The sequence below is a fragment of the Carassius auratus genome, chromosome 21, assembly GCF_003368295.1.
Source record: "Carassius auratus strain Wakin chromosome 21, ASM336829v1, whole genome shotgun sequence".
In the NCBI taxonomy this organism is placed as follows: domain Eukaryota; kingdom Metazoa; phylum Chordata; class Actinopteri; order Cypriniformes; family Cyprinidae; genus Carassius; species Carassius auratus.
In genome coordinates, this window is record NC_039263.1 from 4606750 (window position 1) to 4631329 (window position 24580).

General features: G+C 35.0%; 1 protein-coding gene across 1 annotated transcript in view; it reads right to left on the minus strand.

Moving 5' to 3' along the window:
* Positions 1–699: 699 nt before the first annotated feature.
* Positions 700–24580, minus strand: part of pdlim4 (PDZ and LIM domain 4) — a 28419-nt gene continuing 4538 nt past the window's right edge. The window contains exons 2-7 of the mRNA XM_026195597.1: positions 23107–23258; positions 14614–14695; positions 6056–6255; positions 5252–5409; positions 3312–3465; positions 700–2244 (exon numbers count right to left, since the gene is read on the minus strand). Coding sequence (XP_026051382.1) covers positions 2040–2244; positions 3312–3465; positions 5252–5409; positions 6056–6255; positions 14614–14695; positions 23107–23258 — 951 coding nt within the window. The 3' untranslated portion in view covers positions 700–2039. The remainder of the gene's footprint in view (positions 2245–3311; positions 3466–5251; positions 5410–6055; positions 6256–14613; positions 14696–23106; positions 23259–24580) is intronic.

The window sequence follows — 24580 nt, forward strand, 5'->3', positions numbered from 1 at the left end:
CATACCTGATCATTTCATTTTTGGTTACACCTTTAACGGCAAAGATTTGAGAAGAAAGCCTCAGTATTTAGTACCAAGATGCTGCACGATATTTTTAGCATGACCCGACCTGAAACATTCACTGAGTCAAGTTTGGCAAAAGCGATGGAGAGTCTTGAGGGTTTGCCGCAATATTAACCACTGCGTGTTTTAGACCGGGTCATTTTATCACACATGTAGGAACTGCAGGAGTCCTCAAGATGGTGAGGGGTAGAGGAAAAGTAGAACAGGAATGTGAAAAGCAACTGCTTCTGATTATGAGGAGGCCACTGAGCGAGAGCCATGCATCAGAAGTGCAGCTTGACCCTGACAGCTGAAAACACAAACCCTTCTCATTTTACATTCAAACCTCTCAGCTGGGAGAGAACGTGCTCCGTTCAACCATGGAAACTTCTGTCTGCATGACCTGCTTTGAAAAAACAAGCCAACTGCAGTGAAAGATTTTTTTAAAACTGACTATTTGCTGTTTTCCAAATGGTTGAATTTTGGCAAATTTTATGAAAACCAACGGGGTTCAGTTGATACCTTATCACTTCAGTGCGTCGAAACTTTGCATGCATATTTATGACTGTAAATGAGAAACAGTCACACAATTCCAAGAAGAAATAAATAGATTAAACCAGTTTTGAAAACTAACCTGCAACACAATAATGACTACAATTTTGGTGTTTTCTGCACACAATTTTATCATACGGTTTCTCTCACAGGGCAGCACACAAGTCATACAGACTACTTTAATAATACTTTCACGCTGCTTTTTTAGTAGCTTGTACACCATGAGGATTATTCATGTGTGTTCAACAGAAGAAAGTCAGAAGAGGTTGGAATGACAAATTATTCCATTAATACGACTATAAGCAACTGTTTTCTGTTTTCTAGAAGATCTGTTAGCATTCATATTATTTACAGAAGGTCCTTAGTACAAAAGAAGTCGAGTTATGAGTTACACATTTTTAAAACCCACACATATATATCACTCAAAACAAACATTTTACAGAATTTACAAAAGCCTCATCACTTACAGAGAAGCAAATAGAAGCATATCTACTTCACCATTATGGTCATCCAAACCATTACAATAAATCTAGTTTAAATCACGTACTGTACGCAGATATGCAAACGCGGTCAGAATTGCTTGGCCGACACGTTTGGACCATGTGGCGTTTTTTTTGCATTACTCAAGGAGGTGCTATATTTGAGTAATCAAGAAACATCTAAACCAAATGTTCTCAGGTAGCTTGCTTTATGACAGAAAACACCAAGAAATACCTAAATGATCAAAGATGCTGGTATGTGTGGCCTGATTTAGCAGTATTGTCTTCACCATGATGATAGCTGATGAGAAACCATCCCTAGACATTTCTCCTGAGAATGCATTGCATATTTGCCACAGAAATTGACAGAAAATGATCATTAGGTGTCAAATCATATGCACACACAACATGCACATAGCATAAATTTGCTCATAGCCAATCAAATGCAGTTTTTGTAATGCTGTCTCCTTTTCTTCGGTTTACAGCAAAGATAAAGTTCGATTTGTTGATGGAAGCAAGAGAGAAAAAAACACGTCTTGGCTTCTCAGCCAAAGAATAAACACAGTGTCCCAAACTTTCTGAATAAATGACTACCATTTCCATTTTCCACATGGCTCGGGACATTCTTCGTGGTCTTTTCGAGCACCTCAGTTCACCACAGCTTTCAGGAAAATAAATCGCTGGTGTGCCACTGGAATGTAGGTGGACAGATGTTGTTTTGTCTATTCAGTTATCTTGCGTTTCAAACTTTCCTCTTAATAAAGCAACACCAAACTGCTCGGTATGAATGTTAGGGAGGAATAAGGTTAACTGCAGGTTAACAATCTACACAGTCCAGGTTAAAGTTGAGCAGGGGCTGAAGAAGACATTTCAGTTTGTTATTCTCATTTCCACTTGGCCGAGACGAATCCTCATGGAAAACCTGTGTGTGTTTGGGTTAAAGTGTGTGTGTGTGTGTGTGTGTGCTTAGACCAGTTCCACTTTGGAGTTGGGATACACTGCCACCACGTCGTACCCCTCCGGAGGCTGCACTCGGGCTTTGGCGTGCGTCTCGCAATACAGATTCTCATCGATGAAGAAGTATCCTCTCTGCTTTAGATTCAGCCCGCAGTCGTCACACATGAAGCAGTCGGGGTGATAGAGCTTGTCTCGGGCCTTCACGATGGTTCCCCTGTGATAAGACACTTAAAATTAATCTTGAGAAAACCATATTGAAATTGGACATTGCGTTACCTTGGAAATTGTATTTAAAAATCTTCTGAAGGGCTCCTCCCCCTTAGTGGGTGGAGTCAGGTGTCATGTTACAAAGTGTATTATGGTCTTTTAGAATCAAAACTTTTTAAAGTCTTGACAAAAAACATACGGTCGGAAAAGAGTCCTAAGATTCGATATTTGATGGTATTTTTAATATTGACATAGATATTTAGACAGTTGTAAAAGAAAAATACTTTTAAACCCAGTGGCTGTTTGTGGTATAACGCCCTAAAAAAAATTGAACAATTTTTTAATATCAACTTCAAGTTTGGAACATAACTTATTTAGACATAAGGCATTCATTTTATAGCAATTTTGGATTAAAAAATATTTTGACAAATATTTATTTTATATAAAATGGAATAAAAAATGGCACATTTTCTTTACTGTAATTTTAAACTCCTTCAACTTTTTGATGCTTTTATATTTTTATTTATTTTTAAATGATGAAACGTTCAAGAATCATAACAATTTTAATTTGAAAAGTGCACTTTCACATCCATATTCAACAATGGGGGTGGCCCTTAAAGTTAAAGAAAATGTTTTCAGAACGTTTATTTTTTATTATCAGCTGGGAATCCACTTCCTTTTATTAATCTCTATGAACAGTCCCACATTTGAAAGCTATAATATCAGTCAACAGGATTTACAGTACAATAAACACACTGTTTCACTCTTCTGTGGAACTTCCTTATCATATGACCTCACTGTTTACTCAGTTTTAGTGGAAACTGTGGGAAAGTGCCAACAGCGCTAGAGTAATATCTGGATCACCTGTGCAGCGTGAGGAACACATGCTTCATTGACAGGTTCATACTCAGTGAACGTGCCACTATTGTAAAAGTCAAAGTTAAAGCTTGTAGGCTCGTGTTCAAAGATATGGAAACAAACACATGCAATATTGTGCATCTTCCTAAATGTTTATTCAGGGGCTTTTCTCTATGCATTTAAACAAACGGATAAGAAGCACAAGGCCACACTTACACAATGCCGTTTGCGCAGCGTGTGCACTGCGGCAGCTTCTGTAAGCCGGGGATGGGTGCCAGAGGAGCTGCAATGGGGCTGCCCAGCTTTGGCACGGGGGATCTGACAGGGGAACGCAAGCCTCTGACCCCGTGTCTGTCCACCGGTGAGACCCCTGCAAGGAAAACAAGCTCAAGTCAGGTGCACAGAATACGATATGCTCAAATACAGTGAGTAATCAACTATTCTTCTAAGACCAGGGAGGTTAAAAAAGAGAAAAAGCATGATAGGATCACTTAAAAAAAAGTTGCAGATGTATGAATTCAAAATATTTGAGCAAAATTATAATAATTCAAACACTCAAATTAAATTTTGTTTCTTCATAATGAGGCAGCATAACTGTATGGAGTCAAAATAATGCCTTATATATACGTGAAAAAATTACGTTTTGCAAATGAAAATTTTTATATTGAGGAAAATAAATTTGCTTTTTGCAAGCAAAAATAAAGAATTACAAAACATAAATGAAAATAAAAACAGCGCTGCAGATAAATTAATAGATATGACCATGGGAAATATGTACTGCAAAATCATTGCTTTCGCGCTGTTTCATTTATGTTTTGCAATTCTTAATTTTTGTTTGCAAAAAGCAAATTTATTTCCCTCAATACTTTAATTTTCGTTTGCAAAACTTTATTTTCTTTTGCAAATCGTAATTTTTTGGCGTATATATAAGGCGTTATTTTGACTCCATATAACTGTCTGACGCAATATTGTAAGGCATTACTTTTAAAAGTAACTTTTCCCAACATTGTCTCCAACTATGCTGTTCCATTGATTCACATACAAATTCGCTCTTCTGATAACACTCTTTTGTTTTAAAAACTGAAATAACTCAAAATGTGTGCTCAGCAGCTGTCCCTGGAACAAGAGACGGACAGAAATGAATGTCCTTCACATTTCAGTCCCAGATCAGAAGCTGTTCTCCATGCAGGCGTAGCTGAAAATCACAGGTGTGTGTTAGATTCAGGGCATACAGACACCAAGGCCTCCTCCTGTCTTCTCCGTTTCAAGCCCAGAATGCATGAGCTCAAAACCACCCTGCTGCTGGATGAGGAAACATCGGAGAACAATCTGACGGATTAATGTTACAGTGGTGCATCCTCCATCATCTGACTGTTGCTGTGCCAAAGTGAGGTCATTAACTCTGTTATTCCCAACCACTGCTGGGACAGGTTACAACTCCAAACCTGTCAACGAATACCACTAATTACACACTTACACACTCGAGTCCTGAGGCTCCGCGGGGCTTTAATTCAGTGTGCGAGAGAATGTGAAGTGTGAGTATAGCGCAGTCTAGGAGCCTCTCTACGTGATCAGGCTTAGACAAAGCACATTTATGGGCTCATATGACATAAAGAACAGCATTTTGGGAGCTTTTTAGCCTGTAGGAGACTACAGAGTGATCTGGCCCAAAAGAAAAATCATATGCATTTACTGAAGGCATTTTTAAGGAGCATGATAATTTCAAAATAGTGTGGCATACAACAAAAACAAACAGCAAAGCATCACAGTTGTTATTGTTCCCTTTGCACATACTGATATGAAAAGTTCATGTAGATTCATGTAAAATTTTCTGCATACATTTCTCTAATTTCATTAATTATTGTGTAAATACAGTCTCTGTTTATTTGCATGTTGTTCTAAACATGCATGACATTCTTTCTAGCAGAACGGTTATTAAAGCTTGAATATTTGGAAGTGCAAATATTAGTTTATTTCACATGAGTAGAAAAATGCGAATTATTAAGACTTTAACAAATACAACTGATAAAACTACAGAAAAAAAAAGAAATATGATATATCCATTTTTTAAATCACATTTTCAGAAAAAAAAACTATATTGTAAATAACAATTTCAACATACATTAGGAGAGAGAAATAAACAAGGCAACACTGACCCCCGTCCTCAGCTTCTAGGATTCCCTGCAGGTATCTGAAGGAGCCAGATTGTTTGGGAGCTGACACAGGTTCCTCGTAGTCCTGGAGCATCCTGTAGACGTCTGACTGCGTGTCGAAGCCGTTGCGGTTTCCTGATGAATTCACTGGCAGATCAGGGCTGAAACGGAGAGGAAAACACATGCAGATCTCTTCCTCTTCCAGAAACATCTGCCATCCTCAAACACTTTCTCAGTGCATCGCGCTATTCATAAAAGCTGAAGGAATGGAAGCCAGTGTCAAACGTTTAAACACAGTAAAGCTGCATACTGCACTAAACTTGCAATTCTAGAATTTGGAAATAATATTTATTACAATTATGTTTTTTCCTGCTGGAAGTTTCCATGAGAGAGATCAGTGTACAGGAGGAATTCATAAACACTGGATTTGTCATCTTCAGAGTAAACAGTGGGATATTTGCTAAATAGGAGTGCAGCAGATGTTCCCTGAAGACTTCACTCACTACCCCGTTCTAACATGAACTATAGTTTTCATAACAATAGGCACGAAGAGCTGTAATATCTTTCAGTCTGACGTGTTTATTGTTGTGAGGACAGGACCTGTGCTGTAGAAGCTCACAATTGCTTCCTTGATCAATCATAAATATCAGTTTCTGGCTGTTGCAGGAGCAGTGTGGTTTGTGCTGGCTTGAAGTTAGCAGTGTACAGTTAAACTGGAAGCAGAAATGACCTAATTTAGCTAGCGTGATTTTTCTAAATGTTATTCCAAAGAAAAATGCATGTGTGAAGAGCTGTGAAGTGGCTCACCTGTGAGGGGAGCCCAGGCTGAGGCCTGCCATCTGCTTCGGTAGGGCACCATTTCCATTATTGTGTGAATACAGGCCGGCTGGATTGTTGTAGGCAGGTCTGGAGGTGCCGTTGTTGTAGGGCACAGCACCTGTGATGGGACTCTTTGGGGACGGACTCTTGGGGGTGGGGCTATAGCCGCTGCTGATTGGTCGAAAGGTCTGTGAAAAAAAAAAAAAGTGATTTGAATTCCAAAAATTCCAAAATACCAATGCAAATTATTAACTGTTTTGCTAAGAAAGCAAATCCTGTCTGAATTAGGGCTGGGATAAACGATTATTTTTTAAGCGATTAATCTAGCGATTATTTTTCGATGCATCGATTAATCTAACGATTAATTTTTTCAGACCGATTCGATTTCAATTATCTCCCCATTAACTGACTACTAACAATTTATACATGTTGATTTACATATCTGAATGAAAAAAACATGAATTCCTTAACATTGCAATATATGTTTATTGCTCTTAAAATGACAAAATAAAAGACTGACTAAGAATGCATTACTTTGCACTTGTTTAGAGATAGCATTCAATAAAACCTTGAAGTCTTGAAAACACATAGCTTACTGAAACAAGCTTACTGAACACATAGGGCCTAGCTTACTGAAAAAAAATCTTTCAGATGAAAATATCAACAACTTGATGTCTAGCATTCAATAAAAAAGGTCACCCAAAATACTTGTTTAGAGCAATTGAAAGAATACAGTAACCAATGTAAACTTGAGGGCTTTAAGCTAATACAGTGCTTTTCCAAAAAAAAAAAAAAAAAATTAACAGTGGGAGCCAGAAGCCTGTCATGGAGAAAAAAAAAATCTCTGAATGCTCCACGTGAAACTTTGGCGTTCCGCCCTTTTTCTATGTGTCTAATGATTTTGGTTAATATGCAGGAGGGAGAGAGAGAGAGAGAGAGAGAGAGAGCAAGACAGCGCTCGTGTAGTTTGAAGACTGTGAGTGCGCGAGCGCTCGTGAAACTTTGGTGTTTCGCCCTTTTTCTATCGTGTTTAATGATTTTGATTAATATGCACAAGGGAGAGAGAGAGCAAGAAGCGCTCGTGTTGTTTGAAGACTGAGAGTGCTCTCTCGTACGCGCCCTGTCATCACTCACCGATCAAATAAGGCTTTGACAGCCGCCAAAAAAAAAAGATCAATGCAAAAAAAACCCTGGATTGGTTATATAACATTGGACAGAATGTTGATCCGGCCATCGCGTATATTCAGCGCACATAAGGTAAACGTTTTGCAAATGTTTTTTAGAGAAATAAAAACAGGTCGACGAATCGATGCACATATTTTGCGTTGACGTATCGCGATGTGAATGTATATGAATATGAATTTAGAAGACTCTTCAGAAGAGTTTACATGGTATTTTCCTTCAATTCGTCTCTGTATAATGCATATTAAAGTAGTTCAGCGTTGGTTTATTTACAGTCGTAGCCAAAAAAACATTGTATCTCTGCTGGTCCATAAGCGCCACCTGCTGGCAGAGAGTGAATCTGCGTCTCATTGAGCCTGTGTGCGTTTAGCATAATTTCATAAAGCTACAGTTGGACTGTTCTGTTTTTGCTTTAAATGCTTTTTTTCTCTATAGGCCCATTTTCTGATGTAAAATGTGGGCATGCTGAAATTTCTTAAATAAAAAAAAAATAAAAATAAATCCAAGCTTTTATTTAATTGTATTTTGGATTTATATGAAAACGTTTCTTTTATTTTTACTATTCATTTATATATATATTTAATTAAGGATTTTTTTTTGTAATTTTACAAAGAAACAAAGCATTTTGACATCTTTTTTAATTTTTAATTTGTCTTAAATTTCGATTTTGTTAAAAAATCATGATAAAATCGTATTGTGAAACCAGTATTGTGAATCGTATCTCATTGTGAGTTGAGTGAATCGTTGTGTATGAGTCCAGCACGATCCATGACTGGAAGAGTAAAACAGACTTTGACAAGTCTGACATGCACCTAATAAACAGCTTACTTACAAATATGTAAATATTGACAGTTGCACACATTTTCCCATCATACATATTACCTTCAACGGTCAACTCAACACTTACACACAATCTATAGCATACATTTTATGACATCAGCAATCATTTAAAGAAACATATTTGTGTTATTGTTTGCAGACGGAGTAGAGATGCCTTTTTTTTGGTAAACAGCTTGTCTGAAGTAGCATATCTAAAGACTAATTCTGAGAAAAGAAGAACTTTTTCTCAGTATGAACGTCTGCCAAATTCATAAGTCTGCATGCCAGAAATACCAGTCCAGTTCATCTACGTCCAGATCAAACAAACATTAACAAATTCTGATGAAAATTCTGAAGAAATAATAACAAATTTGTTACATTTTGCAACTGTGCTGTTACACTTTCTTTATCCCATACAAATGTAATATGTCCACATTGTCACATGAAGTAAACACATATGAAATCTATTTCTATTTTTACTATACATTTTTTTTTTACATATATCTCTAACCTATATAAATATGTATTTTTACAATATCAGTAATAGATTTTAAGAGGTGCATATGATATGTATATACATTCTTCCTAAAACCTGTAAGTACATGTAAAGCACTTTAGACGGACATGGATTTATAATATTACAAAATGTTTTGTATACATTTACATTTATTCATTTAGCAGATGCATTTAACAAAGGTATACATAAAATATTGTTGCCATACATAATTGCTGCATATAATACCATGTAAAAAAATCATCATATAAATATTAATGTACTATATGTACATGCATATGTAATACTATTAATATTTTAACTGAGATTGATTTTATGTTTTTTATGTGATTTATGTATTGTAATATATGTTTCTCAGGAGATATTAATTTTCCTGCCAGGATGTCATTATCTTGTTTTTTAATTAACCTGCCTTGTTAAATAAAACATAGAAAACTTGGAATATTGTAGCATCTTTTCACAATTGTACTGTTTTACTGTATTTTGGTGAGCAGAAAAGACTTCTTTCATAAAATTAAAAACCTTTATTCCAAACATTTGTTTGATAGTGTACCACTTTTTAAATGAGGAATTTTAGCCTGTTGTTTAGTGATTGGTGCAAATCAATTACTGGACCAGAACGAATCAAGAAAATGAATCGGGAATCAATACTTTAGAGTCAACTTCAAAATGCATGACTTAGCCGACTGTGTTTTACCAAAAAATGAAATTTTTATGGGTTTGGAACGACATGAAGGTGAATAAATAACGACAGGATTCTCATTTTTTGGATGAATAAACGTTCACAAGAGTCAAACTGTGGCTTTCATCTCCACAGCAGGAGGCAGAAAGATTCATCTGCAAACCACATTTTCATCTCTTTCAGGAAGAGGCTCAGTTTTCTGTTGACAATGAAAAGATCTCACAGTACATCCCTCTGTTTTATGGTAAGAAATGTTCCTAGGGCAACAAGTCAGTATGAAAATTACATTTCTCTTCTTGAGTGGACAGAAGCCAGCTCTTCTTAGCAGCTCATTTAAAACATTGAACAAGACTTTTCTATGAGTATGAATGCTATAATAGGTTCATATGCTTTTTATCATGTTATCTGTTCCCTTGAGGACCACTTATAACGTGAAAAACAGAATTCTTTGTCATCTTATCTGTTTAAAAAGCCTCACTGAATATGAATAGAGTACATGAGTAAGTGCAGTTTAAGCTCCAACATCTCAATCCAGCTTCTGTGCAAAAATGCATGGCATGTTCTCAAAACAACATAAAGATTAGACTGAAATAATCAGGGATAAAGATAAGCTTGCTAATGGATTCATTAAGTTAACATCAGAATGAGTTGTTTTGAATGTTTGTCTTAATAAATGAATGTAGAAATAGATTGAGGCTGCATCCAACCCATTTCATAACACTATATATATGTACTGTCAAACGATTAATCGTGATTAATCACATCCAAAATAAAAGTTTCAGTTTACATAATATATGGTGTGTGTACTGTGTATATTTATTGTGTATATATATAAATACACACACATACAGTATACATTTTTAAAATATTTACATGCATTTACATGCATATATTTTTATTATATATAAATATAATAAATATAATAAATAAACATAATAAATATACACAGTATACACACCATATATTTTGTAAACTGAATGTGATTAATCACGATTAATCGTTTGGATGCACTAATATTTTATATATATATATATAATAAATAAATACAATCTATTAAATCTATTTTTGCAATTGAAAATATATTTAGTTTCAACCATCATATACCAAAATATACTTCAAAATGTATTTCGGGGCAAGAAAATCTTACACTAGCTAAATGCTAAATGCAATTTGTGATGGAATAGCCTACTTGATTATGTTTTATATGTTTGCACATGTTACAGACAAAAAATTGGTAGAAAATATATACGGAAATATATTTTGAAATATACTTTAACAAATATGGAAATACTTTTAAATATATATTTTGGTAATTATTTAAAGGGCAAACTTTATTTTTAAATGGTTTTAAAAATATATGAATATTTTTATACTATAAAACAAAAATATATTGGTAGAAAGTATATTTTAGAAGATATATTGAACCTTTAGAAATCTTGGAAAAGCATGAAGGCAAAACTTCACATAAAACAAATGCTCAAATGAGATCAGACGCCACAGATTTACAGACTGTGGTAGGATTGGTTCGACCCTAACAGCAGATCATTTATCATCATACATAAACATTTGTTATTTTATAATTATAAACACTGTTTGAACAATAATTCTGCCACAAGCTGATGAACACTGACGTGAACAGAAACATTATGGTTATCTAAAGCATATAAAAATGTTAATATTTGAAAACAATAACAATTCAGACCAATGTAGATTGTTCTGACTATTGCTTGTAAGCAAACACAGAGACTGAAACCCTCGGGGAACATAAATTGAACTAGACCAACACACAGACTGCTCGTCCTGCTACAGATACTGTTTACAGCTCTGTGGAGGACGCAGCATCCAGAGACAAGTTTGGCAGAAATCATCTTGTTGCTAAAACCTAGCTGTTAAGGGCCTCTGTGTTGATGCACGCTCCTTTACTTCACGTCTGCCTCTAAAGGGTGTAACTGCAATAAAAATGTCAGATTTACTAGTCTACACATCTGGAGTATAGCTTATAAAAGTGCCAGCTTTCTAGTCTAACACTGAAAACCATTCATTTGTACCTCTGTACCTTTTTAACCATAAATTTCCACTATATAAGCTTACATTTTTGTTATTTTATAAATCTGGATAAGGCTTTTGTCTCATTAAATTGATTTATTTAACCTATTCTGCAGTGCAGTGATGTAGAGGAGCAATGAAATAGGAGCCGTCGAAACAAAAATGTAAAAAAAAAAAAAAAATAAGAGATATATATATATATATATATATATATATATATATATATATATATATATATATATATCTTATAATATATATATATATATATATACATTATTACTGCAATTTACTTTTACTTTCATTTAAATTACTGCAATAGAATGCAACGGAATGCAATGCAAAAAAAAATATATTAATAAAATACAATAAGGTCCTATTATTTACCATTAGTTATTCCATTAGAGCCTTATAGTCTAGTACAATAAAAATAACTTTTTATTTGAATAATGTATTAAGAAATGTTGAAAATAAGCATTGACTGAGATTAATAAATGATTTAGAAGTATGTTTCATTGTTAGTTTGTGTTAACTGTTAACAAATGAAACCTTTTTGTACAGGGTTACTAACCATAAGCAGTATTTGTGGTATTGCATTTAATTTATTAATGCAACTATTATATATCTATTACATATTTAAAAAAAGAAAAGAAAAAAAAGCCAAATTTAAATGCTCGTTTTTCTTTTTGAAAGAAATATGACCTGGACATATTTCTGTGAGATTGAAACGGACAGCAATGACTTTCCTAAAGTAAACTTTGCAGGGTTTCCTCATAATCGTCAGTGAAGGCCCAGCAGAAACACAGAAAGACCAGGGAATTATTTACGGGGAGTTTTTGTGTCTGCTCATAAATCCTGACCATCATCAGGTTTCACTGACCTGTTTTACAATGCTATCCCAGCATGCCCTTTGGTTCTGGGTGACTGCCCACATTCAGAACCATATAAAGCGCTCTGCTACTGCCACAAACTGCTAGCAGTGAACTGAATAAATCTGAAACCAACCCCAAACCTACTTTCATTAATTAAGCTTTGCTGTGGGGAAATGACCCCTGATTTATGGAGACTGATATCGACCTGAGCACTGCAAGAGAGATACAGAAGTTAAAGGGAGGACCTGATGGAAACCATATGGCTTCTGTTGACAGACTAAGAAAACACTGCCAGCATTACAAAACCTCACCACCTCACCAACACTTATACAGAGCAAACAACTACAGATACGTTCACAAATTGACTTTTAAGATTAAAAAAATAGAGGTTACAGAAACTAAGTGAAACCAGACATTATGAGATATTTGAAATATATTTAGCTTACACACACACACACACACACACACACACACACACACACACACACACACACACACACACACACACACACACACACACACATACACACACACATTATTTTACTATAAATATAATAAATATAAATTATTATAAATGATCACTGGTGGTCAATTATGGTTCTTATTATTATCAATGATGAAAACAGATCTGCTTAATATTTTTTGTGGAAACTGTGTAAATTACCTATTAAAGATTTAGGATAAGTACGGTTAAAAAAGAAGAAATTAATGAATACTTTTATTTAAGGATGCAGTAAATTAATCAAAACTGTTACAAAAAGATTTCTGTTTCAAATAAATGCTGTTCATTTGAAATTTATATTTCTAAACAATACTTTAAAAAGTATCAAAAATCAGTTTCCATCACTGATAATAAAAAAAAAACATGATTAATAATTGATAACCAATGATAACTGATTATAACTGAGCAGCAAATTAATATACAGTATTAGAATGATCAAACTGAAATAATACTTTACAAGGTTTTAGTTTTTACTGTATTTTTGATCAAATCATGCATCCTTGATGATCAGAAGGGACTATATTTAAACATTACAAATCAAATTAATTCCAGACTGATTCTAAGTGTGACTTGAGTGACTGATAAATATTGGTTACCCTGGATCACAGAACCTATTAATAAATAAGCTTTCATTGATGTCTGGTTTGTTAAGATGACAATATATGTCTGAGATGCAACTATTTTAAAATCTGGAATCTGAGCGAGCAAAAAAATCTAAATATTGAGAAAATCATCTTTAAAGTTGTTCAAATGAAGTTCTTAGCAATATTACTAATCAAAAATTATGTTTTGATATATTTATGCTAGGAAATTTACTAAATGTCTTAATGGAAAATGATTTTTCCTCAATATCCTAATGATTTTGTGCTTCAGGCTCACATTTGATACTGGTTTGATAATGATTACTCAAATGACTGGAAAAGTACAAATAGGAAAGTTAAGCACCAAGATTTAAACCCAATTCCGACTCAAAATAATAATGTTAACGTATTTAGTAAAAAAAAAAAAAAAAAAAAGGGGGTCTATAAAAGAGGGCCTTAAAAGTCTGGCGAATCACGGGCGATGGGCAGTTTTGTTCCATTCATAAAATAAATATTACAACTCTGAGGTAACAAGATCAGAGCAATGGAACAATACCTCAGTTATGCTCGGACCCACACCGTCTGGGTTAAAACTGCCTCTGACGTGACTTGTTCTTTCACTTTTCTTACAGACTCTCAACATTCATACTTTCCAGTGCCATGGCAGAAGCCACAATGACTTACATCTCAGCATGACGCACACATCTGCTCTGGAAATCACTCAAACACACTTTATAGACGTTATGACATACAGCCCCCAAATGTGAATCTGATTTTACTGAAGATTTGTGTAATGCCCGACCGATTCCTGTGTCAGCGCCAAAAACCATTTCAGACCATCTGTCTCGTTTACCACAAAACATTCGCTATTTTTCACGACACGACTGGATAAAAAGAAAGCTTTAGCATCATGTTGAAAATGGGTTTTAGGTTGGATGAACTGGAGGAAAAATACTCAAAATGAAGTCACACCAAAATCCCTTTTATAATGTGACCCCCTTTAAAAATGAGTCTAAACTTTCTGTTCTCATATTTATTAAGCGAGTGACATTGTTACTCTTCATTAGAGACAGAAGAGAACGAATTGTAAGAAAACCAGTTTTTCGCCACTGAAAAAAATTGTGTTTATCTCACAATTCAGACTTTTTTTCTGAAACAAGCTTTCACACAAAACAGATCAGAATGCAAAACATAAATATATCTGACATCAGCTGCTCCTCAGATTCTGAAGGCACTTTTATAATGCATTTTTTTGAAGATTTAAAGACTAAATTCAGCATTTTGTCAATTAAAATGTAACCGCAGCTGTGAGGGTTTGAAAGCATCTCATCTATGCCACCGGGCTTTATACCTGTGAGTCAGACTCCAGTGTGCCGGTGTATGGACTTGTCTTGTTTTCTTCTATTCCAGTTGGAGACCAAACCTTTCCAGATCTAAAAGACAAAAGCAGTGAGGTGAGTGAAGCCATACACAGTAGCTGCATACATGAGAGGAAACAGTCTGCTTGTTTATCTGCAACTGACTGATATCAATGATCAATGTGCTCGCTTGTCTTCAAAATCTCAAACTGCATAGTGGTAAAACTAAAGGGATATTGAGCATCTTAAGACCGAACAAAGACGGCGGTTTTCCTCCTCTTACACCTACATGCACACAGCCATACGCCGATCTGAGCAACAAAGAAACCTCTGTGATCCCTCCATCGCTCTCATGATGGAAACTTCTTCACTGGAGCATGAATGCACCCCTGTCTGAGCTGGCTTGGATGAGGCAGGGTGAGGCAATGGTTTAGAAATGAATGTCAAAGTGACTTAGGGTCATCTGGATGTGACAGATTAAAGGATGTTTTCCATATGAAACCCACTCGAATAAAGATGCTTTCAAATGGTCGTGTTTTATGACTGGGTGGTATGACAGTACAGAAACCAGCAGAGAAATTGTTGTAGCTTCATATTATTTACTCGTGCTGTAAACAGAGCAGGAAAACTCAAGACAAAAGCATCCTCATGAGGTTGAATATGTTAGGCTGTGTATACATCATCAAGGATGTCCTATTTAAGAAAAGTAAGCATAATACAATTGACCTTTACTCGTTGTGAGGTGTGAAATACGGTTATTTCTTTCTTTCTTTGCAGTCTAAGGGTTGCTTTTCTTAAGTGAGTCCAAATATAAAAGTTTGGGTTGCCAAGTAATGTCACAGCTTTCCAAATGAATATGAAACTGAACTCACATGCTGTCACAGGTGTGGGTATATTTTACTTTTTAACTTTGAATATATGATTTTCAAGTTTGAAACTTGGAGTCTTTTTAATGTTTTTAATGAGTCTTTTTTAATGGTTTTTGTGCTGATACAGATCGTTTACTGATGAATACCTTTTGGTTTGTGTCCATCAGATTCCAAAATAACAATAAATATAATCAAGCACATTTTTTATTGTAAAAGTATTTTATTGGATTTTAAAAATCATACTTGTATATGTGTCAAACATATTTTTATATTGCATTTTCAAGATAACCAGAGTATGTTTTACAATAAATTTTATTTAATTTGATAATTTAATTTAACGTCTTGCTTGCCTAATTTGTTGAAATTGAAAACCGCAATTTCTTCATAATGTTTTGTGAAATTCACTAGCAATTTCTGGCCTGCTGTCAAATAAATAGTCATACTCTTAGGACATCAACAACGTGAAGTATTGTGTGTTTGGGAATGAGAGGAACATGAGAGAGGCAGATGCAGTGGGCAGTAATGACACACACAATGTACCGTTTTGTTTCCACTATTTCTCCATTATAATCTATCAAGTAATTCCAGAATGTGGCACATGATTATGCATCAAAATCTGTCTTCTATCAGCACGACTCTGACTGTAAGAGACTGACCTCCTCATGAGGACAGATGGGTTTTTATGAGTATTTGTATGTATTTTACTAAAAAGTGTGGCTTTATCATGCATACATTTACTTATAGTTCCATAGATAATAAAATCTAAAATGTACAACTTTATAGACATAAATATATTTATAAATCATTGTGAATAATTTTTTTTCTATTGCATTTATGTTTTCGTTTGCATTTGTTTAACACATTTACTTAATCTGAAACTATTACAGATTGGCAGAACGGAATGAAATGTTAATGTTAAACCAGACGACACTTCAAAACCTTAAAAGGAATAACATTTATGTAACTGTTTAACCATTACTTTTTTCACATTGTTATTTGGACTTCTTTGGCACTGCCTTTTGACGTTTAAGCAATAAACACAGCTGTAATCACCATGATTTGTTTTTATATTGTATATACTTCTGAGAAATAGTGCTAGGGTTTGGTTTAGAGTAAGATTAGCAGCTCAAAAGTACTATATACAGTAGGAATAATAATAATAATAAAACTCATCCCATTAGCTCATGTTATAAGTGGGTGTCTCAGCCCTGTTGCTAAAATAAAAAGTTCCTGTCGATCATATTTTCCTTCTGTTTGGGATTCCTTGAATGAGTAACTGAGTTGCAATAGTAGAGGGTTTGCTTTGGCTTTGCTGCTTTGTTTCTTTTCCATTTTCAGGAAGATGACTAATGCACAGATGTTTCCAGAAAACACAGCGATGAACTGTTCAAATACAGTTTCCAATCCGTCATGTCATTTTTCATAAGACCCCCGCCGTATGATCAGTGAGCATCTGTACTTTGCTGTAACCCAGTAATGCAAAACAGATGCTTATTTACATTTGTATTGTGTATGTATTTGTATCTGAGCACTGTTCAATTATTCCAAGTCGTTTGGGCCTCATTCACTAAAACAGGAACAGAATTATTCTTGCATGTTATATTTTAGGAGTCTGTTTTACAAAGAAAATCATTCTATATTAGTAACTATATTAGTTCACAAAGCACTAATTAATCTATTTAATGTTGATATCAACATTTAACATGCATAATGAAAAAAAAACAGAGTTATGTTTTTGCAAATAAACTCTTCAAATATATATATATACATGGATTTACATATTGAGGTAATTATGTTCTAACATAATTTCTGATTTAAATGTATGTTTCTGTAACTGAACGCCTAGTATTAATTGCTTTACTATAATTGCTCATGTGTAATGGACTGATGACATACTAAATAAGCATCGCTAAAGGTCTAAAGCATCAATTTTGTCTTGTTGAAAACTGTTCCAGTTTCAGTTTGCAATCTCTTACTCATAATATAACTCTAAAACCCAACTAATACCTTGCTTCATGGGACTGGCCAATGTTTAATAAGGGATGGAGATCAAACCTGCAGGACAGTGTGCATTCCTGCTCTAGTATCATATTAATAATAAATTGTGTTTCTTGGAAAAAGAGTATCATAATAGCATGCTGCTTAAAGAAAGAAGCAGGATGTTCTAGCATGTCAACATTTGGCTCAACCACTTAGTGTGTCTTTGGTCGGGACGTCCTGTTTGAATTTCTAAACTATATATATTTTTTAATTTCAAACACTAACGAGGGCTTCTCTTAGAAATCCCGATCAAGGAATGGCAAACATAGCTCTTTCCCTCTCTTTGTTTCCTCCTCTAAGCTTTCAAATCCACACACATTTCTTCGTTCGTGCGTCATTGTCCACTAAGCACTAAGTCCTGCCCTGTTTTCTCTGTGCCTTAATTCCTCTTTTTTATATTCTCTGCTCCCCTGCACTTTCATGACCCGTGTCTTATGACTCACTCGGCTTCAAGTAGCTGGCTCTTTCCGACAGCTTCATGACTTGTGGAAACAAATCTTTGTCATCCGCACTCTCCGCCTTTTCTAGACTGCAACTTTCCTTAAAGAGGAAGATCCGGAGATCCGGAGAGATTCCCAGCAGCTGTTCTCTTCCTTCACAGTGGCTCAAGGATACGCCAGGGTGCGTCTGTAAGACACGTTCAACCTTTCGTCCAGCGCTGACTCAGAGATCAAGCGGGAACACATCCGGTACATAACCACACATGACACCACCAAATGTTGCAGTCAGAAAGAGATGAATGAGGGGAAATTCACCACTGGAAACACTGGCTTTTATAATACATTGGCTGTCTATACAATTAAACAATATAATGACTAGAGAAATCTGAGCAAACAGGTTTCTATTTGACTAAAAGGTAGGAAAACTTCAATACCCATAATGCACTTGGCTCGATCCAACTGTTCGTGAATGCGGAGCCAAAAATCCGAAAGTGCAATCTGTAGTTTTTCTAGACTATCTGGGGGATGAAATGTTCATTTACTGTACATCACAATGTATTCTAGTATATCAGTATTAGGGGGTACTGCGTTACATGTAACGCAAATTACATAATCAGATCAGAACTATTTAAGCAGCACGTTACTTTTAAATTTTGCAAGAAAATATGTTACTTTTTCAAATAAGTAACACCAGTTATTTTGTTTTCCCATTTATTGACTGACAGCTCTCCTCTTCACATGCTGAGAGAAATTGGGAGGCTTTTTAATTTAAGTAACGCAACATTGTAATGCATTACTTTTAAAAGTAACTTTCCATTGTAACAATACCAAGCTGGTTTGAAGAATGTTGCTAGTCAAACAGCTGATGGAAGCCACTGAAGTCAATGGACACCATCAACTGTTTCGCTATCAACGTTTTTTAATATATCTTCTTTCTATGTGTTTAGTAGAAGATAGAAACTCATACAGGTTTGGAACAACCTGAGGTTGAGTAAATGATGACAAAACTGAGAGGTCAATCAACCCCTGGACACAAAAGCGCTCAATAATATGACCTCAACCAGACATTGGTTTCTGGAATTGCTTTAGTCAGCGACCAAATATGTTTATGCAAGTCCTGGATGCTTTTCTACCTCAGAATCCCATGCCTTCCTGGTCATTTGGGCTTTAATGTGATGCTCTAATTTCACACCGTCAGCATCTGTGTGTTATACCCAACCTCATTTCTCAAACACTGACATGTTTGGATAACAAATTCATCTCTTTAAGAATTTATGGCTGAATAAATACACTAAAGCATCCATCAAGTGGCATAAATCAATTACTTAAAAAAATGAACTTATTATGGTAGGAATTATAAACAGAGCCATGTGCATGTAATGTATGTCACACTGATTAAATGTAATCACAATATTTCAAATATGTGACTGTTAACTTTTTTAAAGATTTATATATTTTATTTCATCTGAATTGTTCATCACCACCAGTACAAATAAAAAGCAAGAAAACTACCATGCTGTACATAATGTGAAGATATTTGCTAGTTCAGAATTTTAAGCAGAAGTTTATCCCCATAATGCTCAACCATGTACATTTTGAATGATAACCTGTGATTTATTAGAAGACACACCAAAACTTAATCAGTGTTGGGGAAAGTTACTTTTAAAAGCAATCTGTTAACAGATAACTTTACTCCATAAAAGTAACTAATCATAATACTTAGTTAGAAAGTAATGCATTACATAAATTTTGCATTACTTTTTGTCACCTGGGCTGGGTTTGCATATTTGTGTTTTAATAACAAAAAAGACCCAACAAATATATTTTTTGGTGACTGTGAAGACCCTTTCACAACAAAAGTGGATTGAAGACTTTCTGTCTCTGCACCTCACTCCCAGTTTCTCTCAACAGAAGATTTTTTAGTAAATTAATGTGAAAACTTGCATTGCTCAGTTGAAAAAGTAACTCTAAAATTAAAAATTAAGGTGTTAGTTTACTAGTTACTTGAAAAAGTAATCTGATTACGTAACTCGTGTTACCCCCAACACTGATTGTAATACTAAATGTCTTGCTGTTACAGTGCTAAAATAACATAGATACTAGTTATTATAAAAACCATTGATACTTCACAAGGTAATAAACACATTTTAGCATTATAGGTAGAAGTTTAACAACCAACCTGAAGAACTCATATTTGTTGACTTGTACTCTTAATGTTATGGGGGGCACATTTACTGTATTTGGTGGTATTGTATGTAGCAGTTGTAATCCTGGTGGGAAAATATGATTTCTTGAACGTAAAAAGAAATACTTCCCTTTGGCACAAATAACACAGTTTATTGAGAACAATCCAGTAATGTTTTCTCCTGAATCTTAAATCTTGTTATTGAATCTAAAGTGACATGGACATTTGATTTAACTGGAAGAACCTGCTTTTTTAACACGGGTTATAAAGCAGAAGTGTAGTTTTTCTGAAAAGGCAGTGCATTCTTTGGTTACACCTGAATTGGCTTATTTATAATGTGTCACTCAATTTTTTTTAATTCTTCATCTATGCATCTCTCAAATGAAACAACAACCAACATATGACTTGCTTATAACTCTATTGCTTCATTGTCAAAGTCTTAAGAAGAATATGAATCAATATGATTCTGGGTGGCATGTTTGAAATATTTCCATCCAAACACATGGGAAACAGAATCTCTAGTCTGTAATCAGTTTCCCCGCCCTGCTCCAGTACATCCATGCACACTGGAATGAAACGCTGCTTATCGTGCCAACGCACAACTCATTTCAAAAGCAAAGACTAATACAGATGACTCATTGGCATATGCTAAAGGTCACATACCAATAGATAGAGGGGGCCATGTTTTTGCATTTACAATGCTGTCATGTGACCTTCACAGGGCCATCTATGCAGGCCTTAAAAAACACCTTTAAAGACAGCAGAGATCAGATGTTGAAAGCAAAAAAGCAAGGCTGAAGGTTTTGAAATGTGATCAGCTGTGGAGGAAAACTAAAGGAGTCTCTAAAGTTCCCAGTCGAATGCTGAGTATAAACAACCCAGAGTATCCTTAAATAAATTTACTACTCCTATGTGAATGTACCACTTAATGTCAAAAGATGATATATGAGCAGGTCTACCAAGAGTTCAGGGCTTTTCCAAATAACAAGAGCAGCTCGCTCTGAGAACACACACCAAATATGGCATGATGAAGCATGTGATGCCTCCGGGTTAATCTCACACTCACACACAAAACTTCTGTTGGTGTGAAAAGGATTGTCTTTTATAACACTGTCATTTCAAGAAATGGACACAAAAATCAACAGAGCTGACTATAGAGCAGGGGCAGAATTGTACATGGGCTTGGGGCATAAATGCACCAAGATGAATAAAATTGCCTCTCAAGTTCAAGATAACAGCGCTGAACAGTTAAACATCATTTATTACTGTCATGATTACAATGAGATGCCGTTTCAGATGCGTAAGCAGAGCGGAAACAGTGGAAACTTCTTCATACTTTTACAGAAACAGGAATAAAGTATTGGAAGATTTCTTGGAAGAAATAGATTAATTGAATAAAGACCAAACACTGTAAAAAAAAAATGAAACTGCTCATTTTCCAGTTTGCGAAACCTTTTGAGTCTCACATACTAAAAAAAATGTTATTTTCTTGAAACTACATAAAAATCCTTGTCAGACCAACAAAATTACCCCAAATGTTGCCCCAAGTAGTCAAAACAGTTGTCTGAACATAGCATTTCATATTGTTGAAATGTTAAGGCTTTGTGAGTTCCCAGCATGCATTGCAGCATGAATAAATTATGCAGTTACCGTATAGCATTATTGTTTTGCTGTTTGCTGACTTCATTTCAACTTTAATTGTTTTTGTTTTATCATTATTGTTAGTTATTTGTTGTACTGTGATGTAAAGAGCTCATCTTTTTAACGTGTTGGTTGTCACTGTTCTTGAGGTTTGTGCGTCTGGTTTTGAGGCCTAGGGTATGTTCAATCTCTAATGTCCATTTCCTGGATATCTTAGTCTTGTAAATTGTCTAACAAAGACAGTGTTGTCTGCTATTAGACTAACTTGGCCTTTTGTGTTTGATATTTGTAAACAAACATTAATTTGATAATGTGGTGATGTTGTTGCAGGAAATTCAGCTGGCAGAAGCCCCTCCCATGATGTGAATTTGCGTCTGTTGTGAAGTTAATTTCATACACGAATGAAGCGGATAAACTCAAAATGTTCAAGTGTCCAACTACGCGTGTGAGGTGTCTTTATTCTTCTTCTGCTTTATGGTGGATCACAGACTTATAAGTGCATTACTGCTACCTATCTCTGAAATGGACCATTGACACTATATCTATAATCTCAATTAGGAGTGTCATTTGAAAAAACGATATAAATACTGTTCAGTTTGTTGGACTGACCGATCGTTTTGTGTTTTTACACATCAATGTATCGTTACGTTAATTTTGTTTTGTTTGTGTATGTTTTATGACTCTCAAAGCCGTGATTCCCATTCACTTGCATTATATGACTGACAGACTGCAACGGTTGAGAAAAAAATCGCATTTTGTGTTTTACTGAAGAAACAAAGTCACCTACATCTTGGATGCCCTGGGGGTAAGCAGATAAACATCAAATTTTCAGGCATTTGCATGTGTGCTCCACATCAGAACTGCATGCATCGAAACGCGTAAGAGAAGAAATGGCTGAATAAAGTCGTTAATTTGTTTTCTTTGCGCACAAAAACTAGCTATTTTCAGAGTTTCATAAAATTACGGTTGAACCACTGATGTCACATGGACTATTTTATCGATTTTTAAACGTTTCTGTGCCTTGACCATGGTGGTAACCTTGCTGTCTATGGAGATTTGTGTTCTGAAGATGAACGAAGGTCTTACAGGTTTGGAACAACATGAGGGTGAGTAACACAAAAGCTTTCACTATGGCACTACCCTTTCAAAAGCTATTAATATATTCCATCTAGGTACTAAAATGTAGACTTTAGGTACTAATAAACACTATTCAGGGGTTAATACAGCACATAAGTGTACTTTTAAAAAGATATCACCCCAGTGACAGCTCTTGTACTTGCCTGTGAATGTATGGACAGTAAGGCAGATTACCTGATGACGGCCAACACAAGCTGATCTGTGCAGGCTTTAATGCGGTTCTGAGCCTCCATGTGTGTCATGGTCTCTGTGCTTTCTCCATTGATGGCTAGGATGGTGTCTCCAGGGCACAAATCACCCAGCGCTGCTTTACTCGCAGGTGTTATCTAACAAAAGACAAAGAAAAGAGAGGTTAAGGAAGCACCACACCCAAGACAAACACTGCAGCGCAGGCAAGGTACTGTTACTGACACTGGAAACTATCAGTGACACAAAGCACACAACTAGACAATCACTAATGTGAAATATAATGACTACTCAACGTGAAGCATCCACACTTCTCAGGGAGCTCCATAGTTACTGTAGCTCGGATTAGTTTCACTTTTTTGAGGTTGCAGGACCTTGACTATTAATATTCAATTCATTATGCTTAGTGTAAATCTCGCAAGGAAATTATTAATTTCATCCCAAAAAAGGGGGGAAAATTAAAAATGCACAATGATCCAAATTTCCCCTTAAATTCTCATTACTTTAATGTGGGGTTAAAAAATGTTAATCACTTCTGTAACCTGGTATAGTAAAAATTACAGCTGGGTGATAAATTATATCATACTGAGTCTCAGTAAAATGTATGACAACAGCCAATCAGTGCTTCTCACTAATAAGTTCATAATTTTATTAGGGAAAACTACCACACTGAAAGTAAAACTGAAAGACCTTCACAACAATCTTTCAAAATAAAAGTCCAGTTTAACATGAAGAATTTATGACAGAAATATATTACTATGCTATACAAAAATGTATTTTCAAGTAATAATAATAATAAAAATAATAATAATTTTAAGGAATATCACACAACTAATGTATATTTGATTTTACAAAGTTATACAGTAAAGCATATTATTTCATTAAAAAAATGATGCAATGTTTTGTTGTAAATTATGCCTTCATTTCATTACATTTTAAAATTTGTTTAATTAGACACCATCGGTTTTATGATAAATGTATATTGATTCATAAAACACAGAATCTGTGAAAAAATTAATAAAATGGAAAAACAGAAAACAAGATAATTTGATGCTTATTTGATATTCAAAGACCTCTGAATGCACAACAGAGCACTTTGGAGGTTTAGTCAGGAAATTGCCTGAAATTGTTCCTAAGTACAGAACACTTGACTCAAGCACCGAGGGCTGTTGTTATTACAGTGGGATTTAGCCTATAGCTAAAAGTCATTAACTACATGACTATATCAGCAAACCTATAATAAGCCAAGCATATATGCACAACCCTAAATATTTAGCAAACAGCAGCTCCTGACCTACTAATAAGACTAATTCATCGCATTTAACAAGCTTCACTTCCATGTGTGTCTGTCCTGAGTCACACTGAGACACAAGGTGTTTTATCTTTAATGGCTCATATGATGCTGCTAAAAAGAACATTATTTTGTGTATTTGGTGTAATAAAATGTGTTTATGCGGTTTAA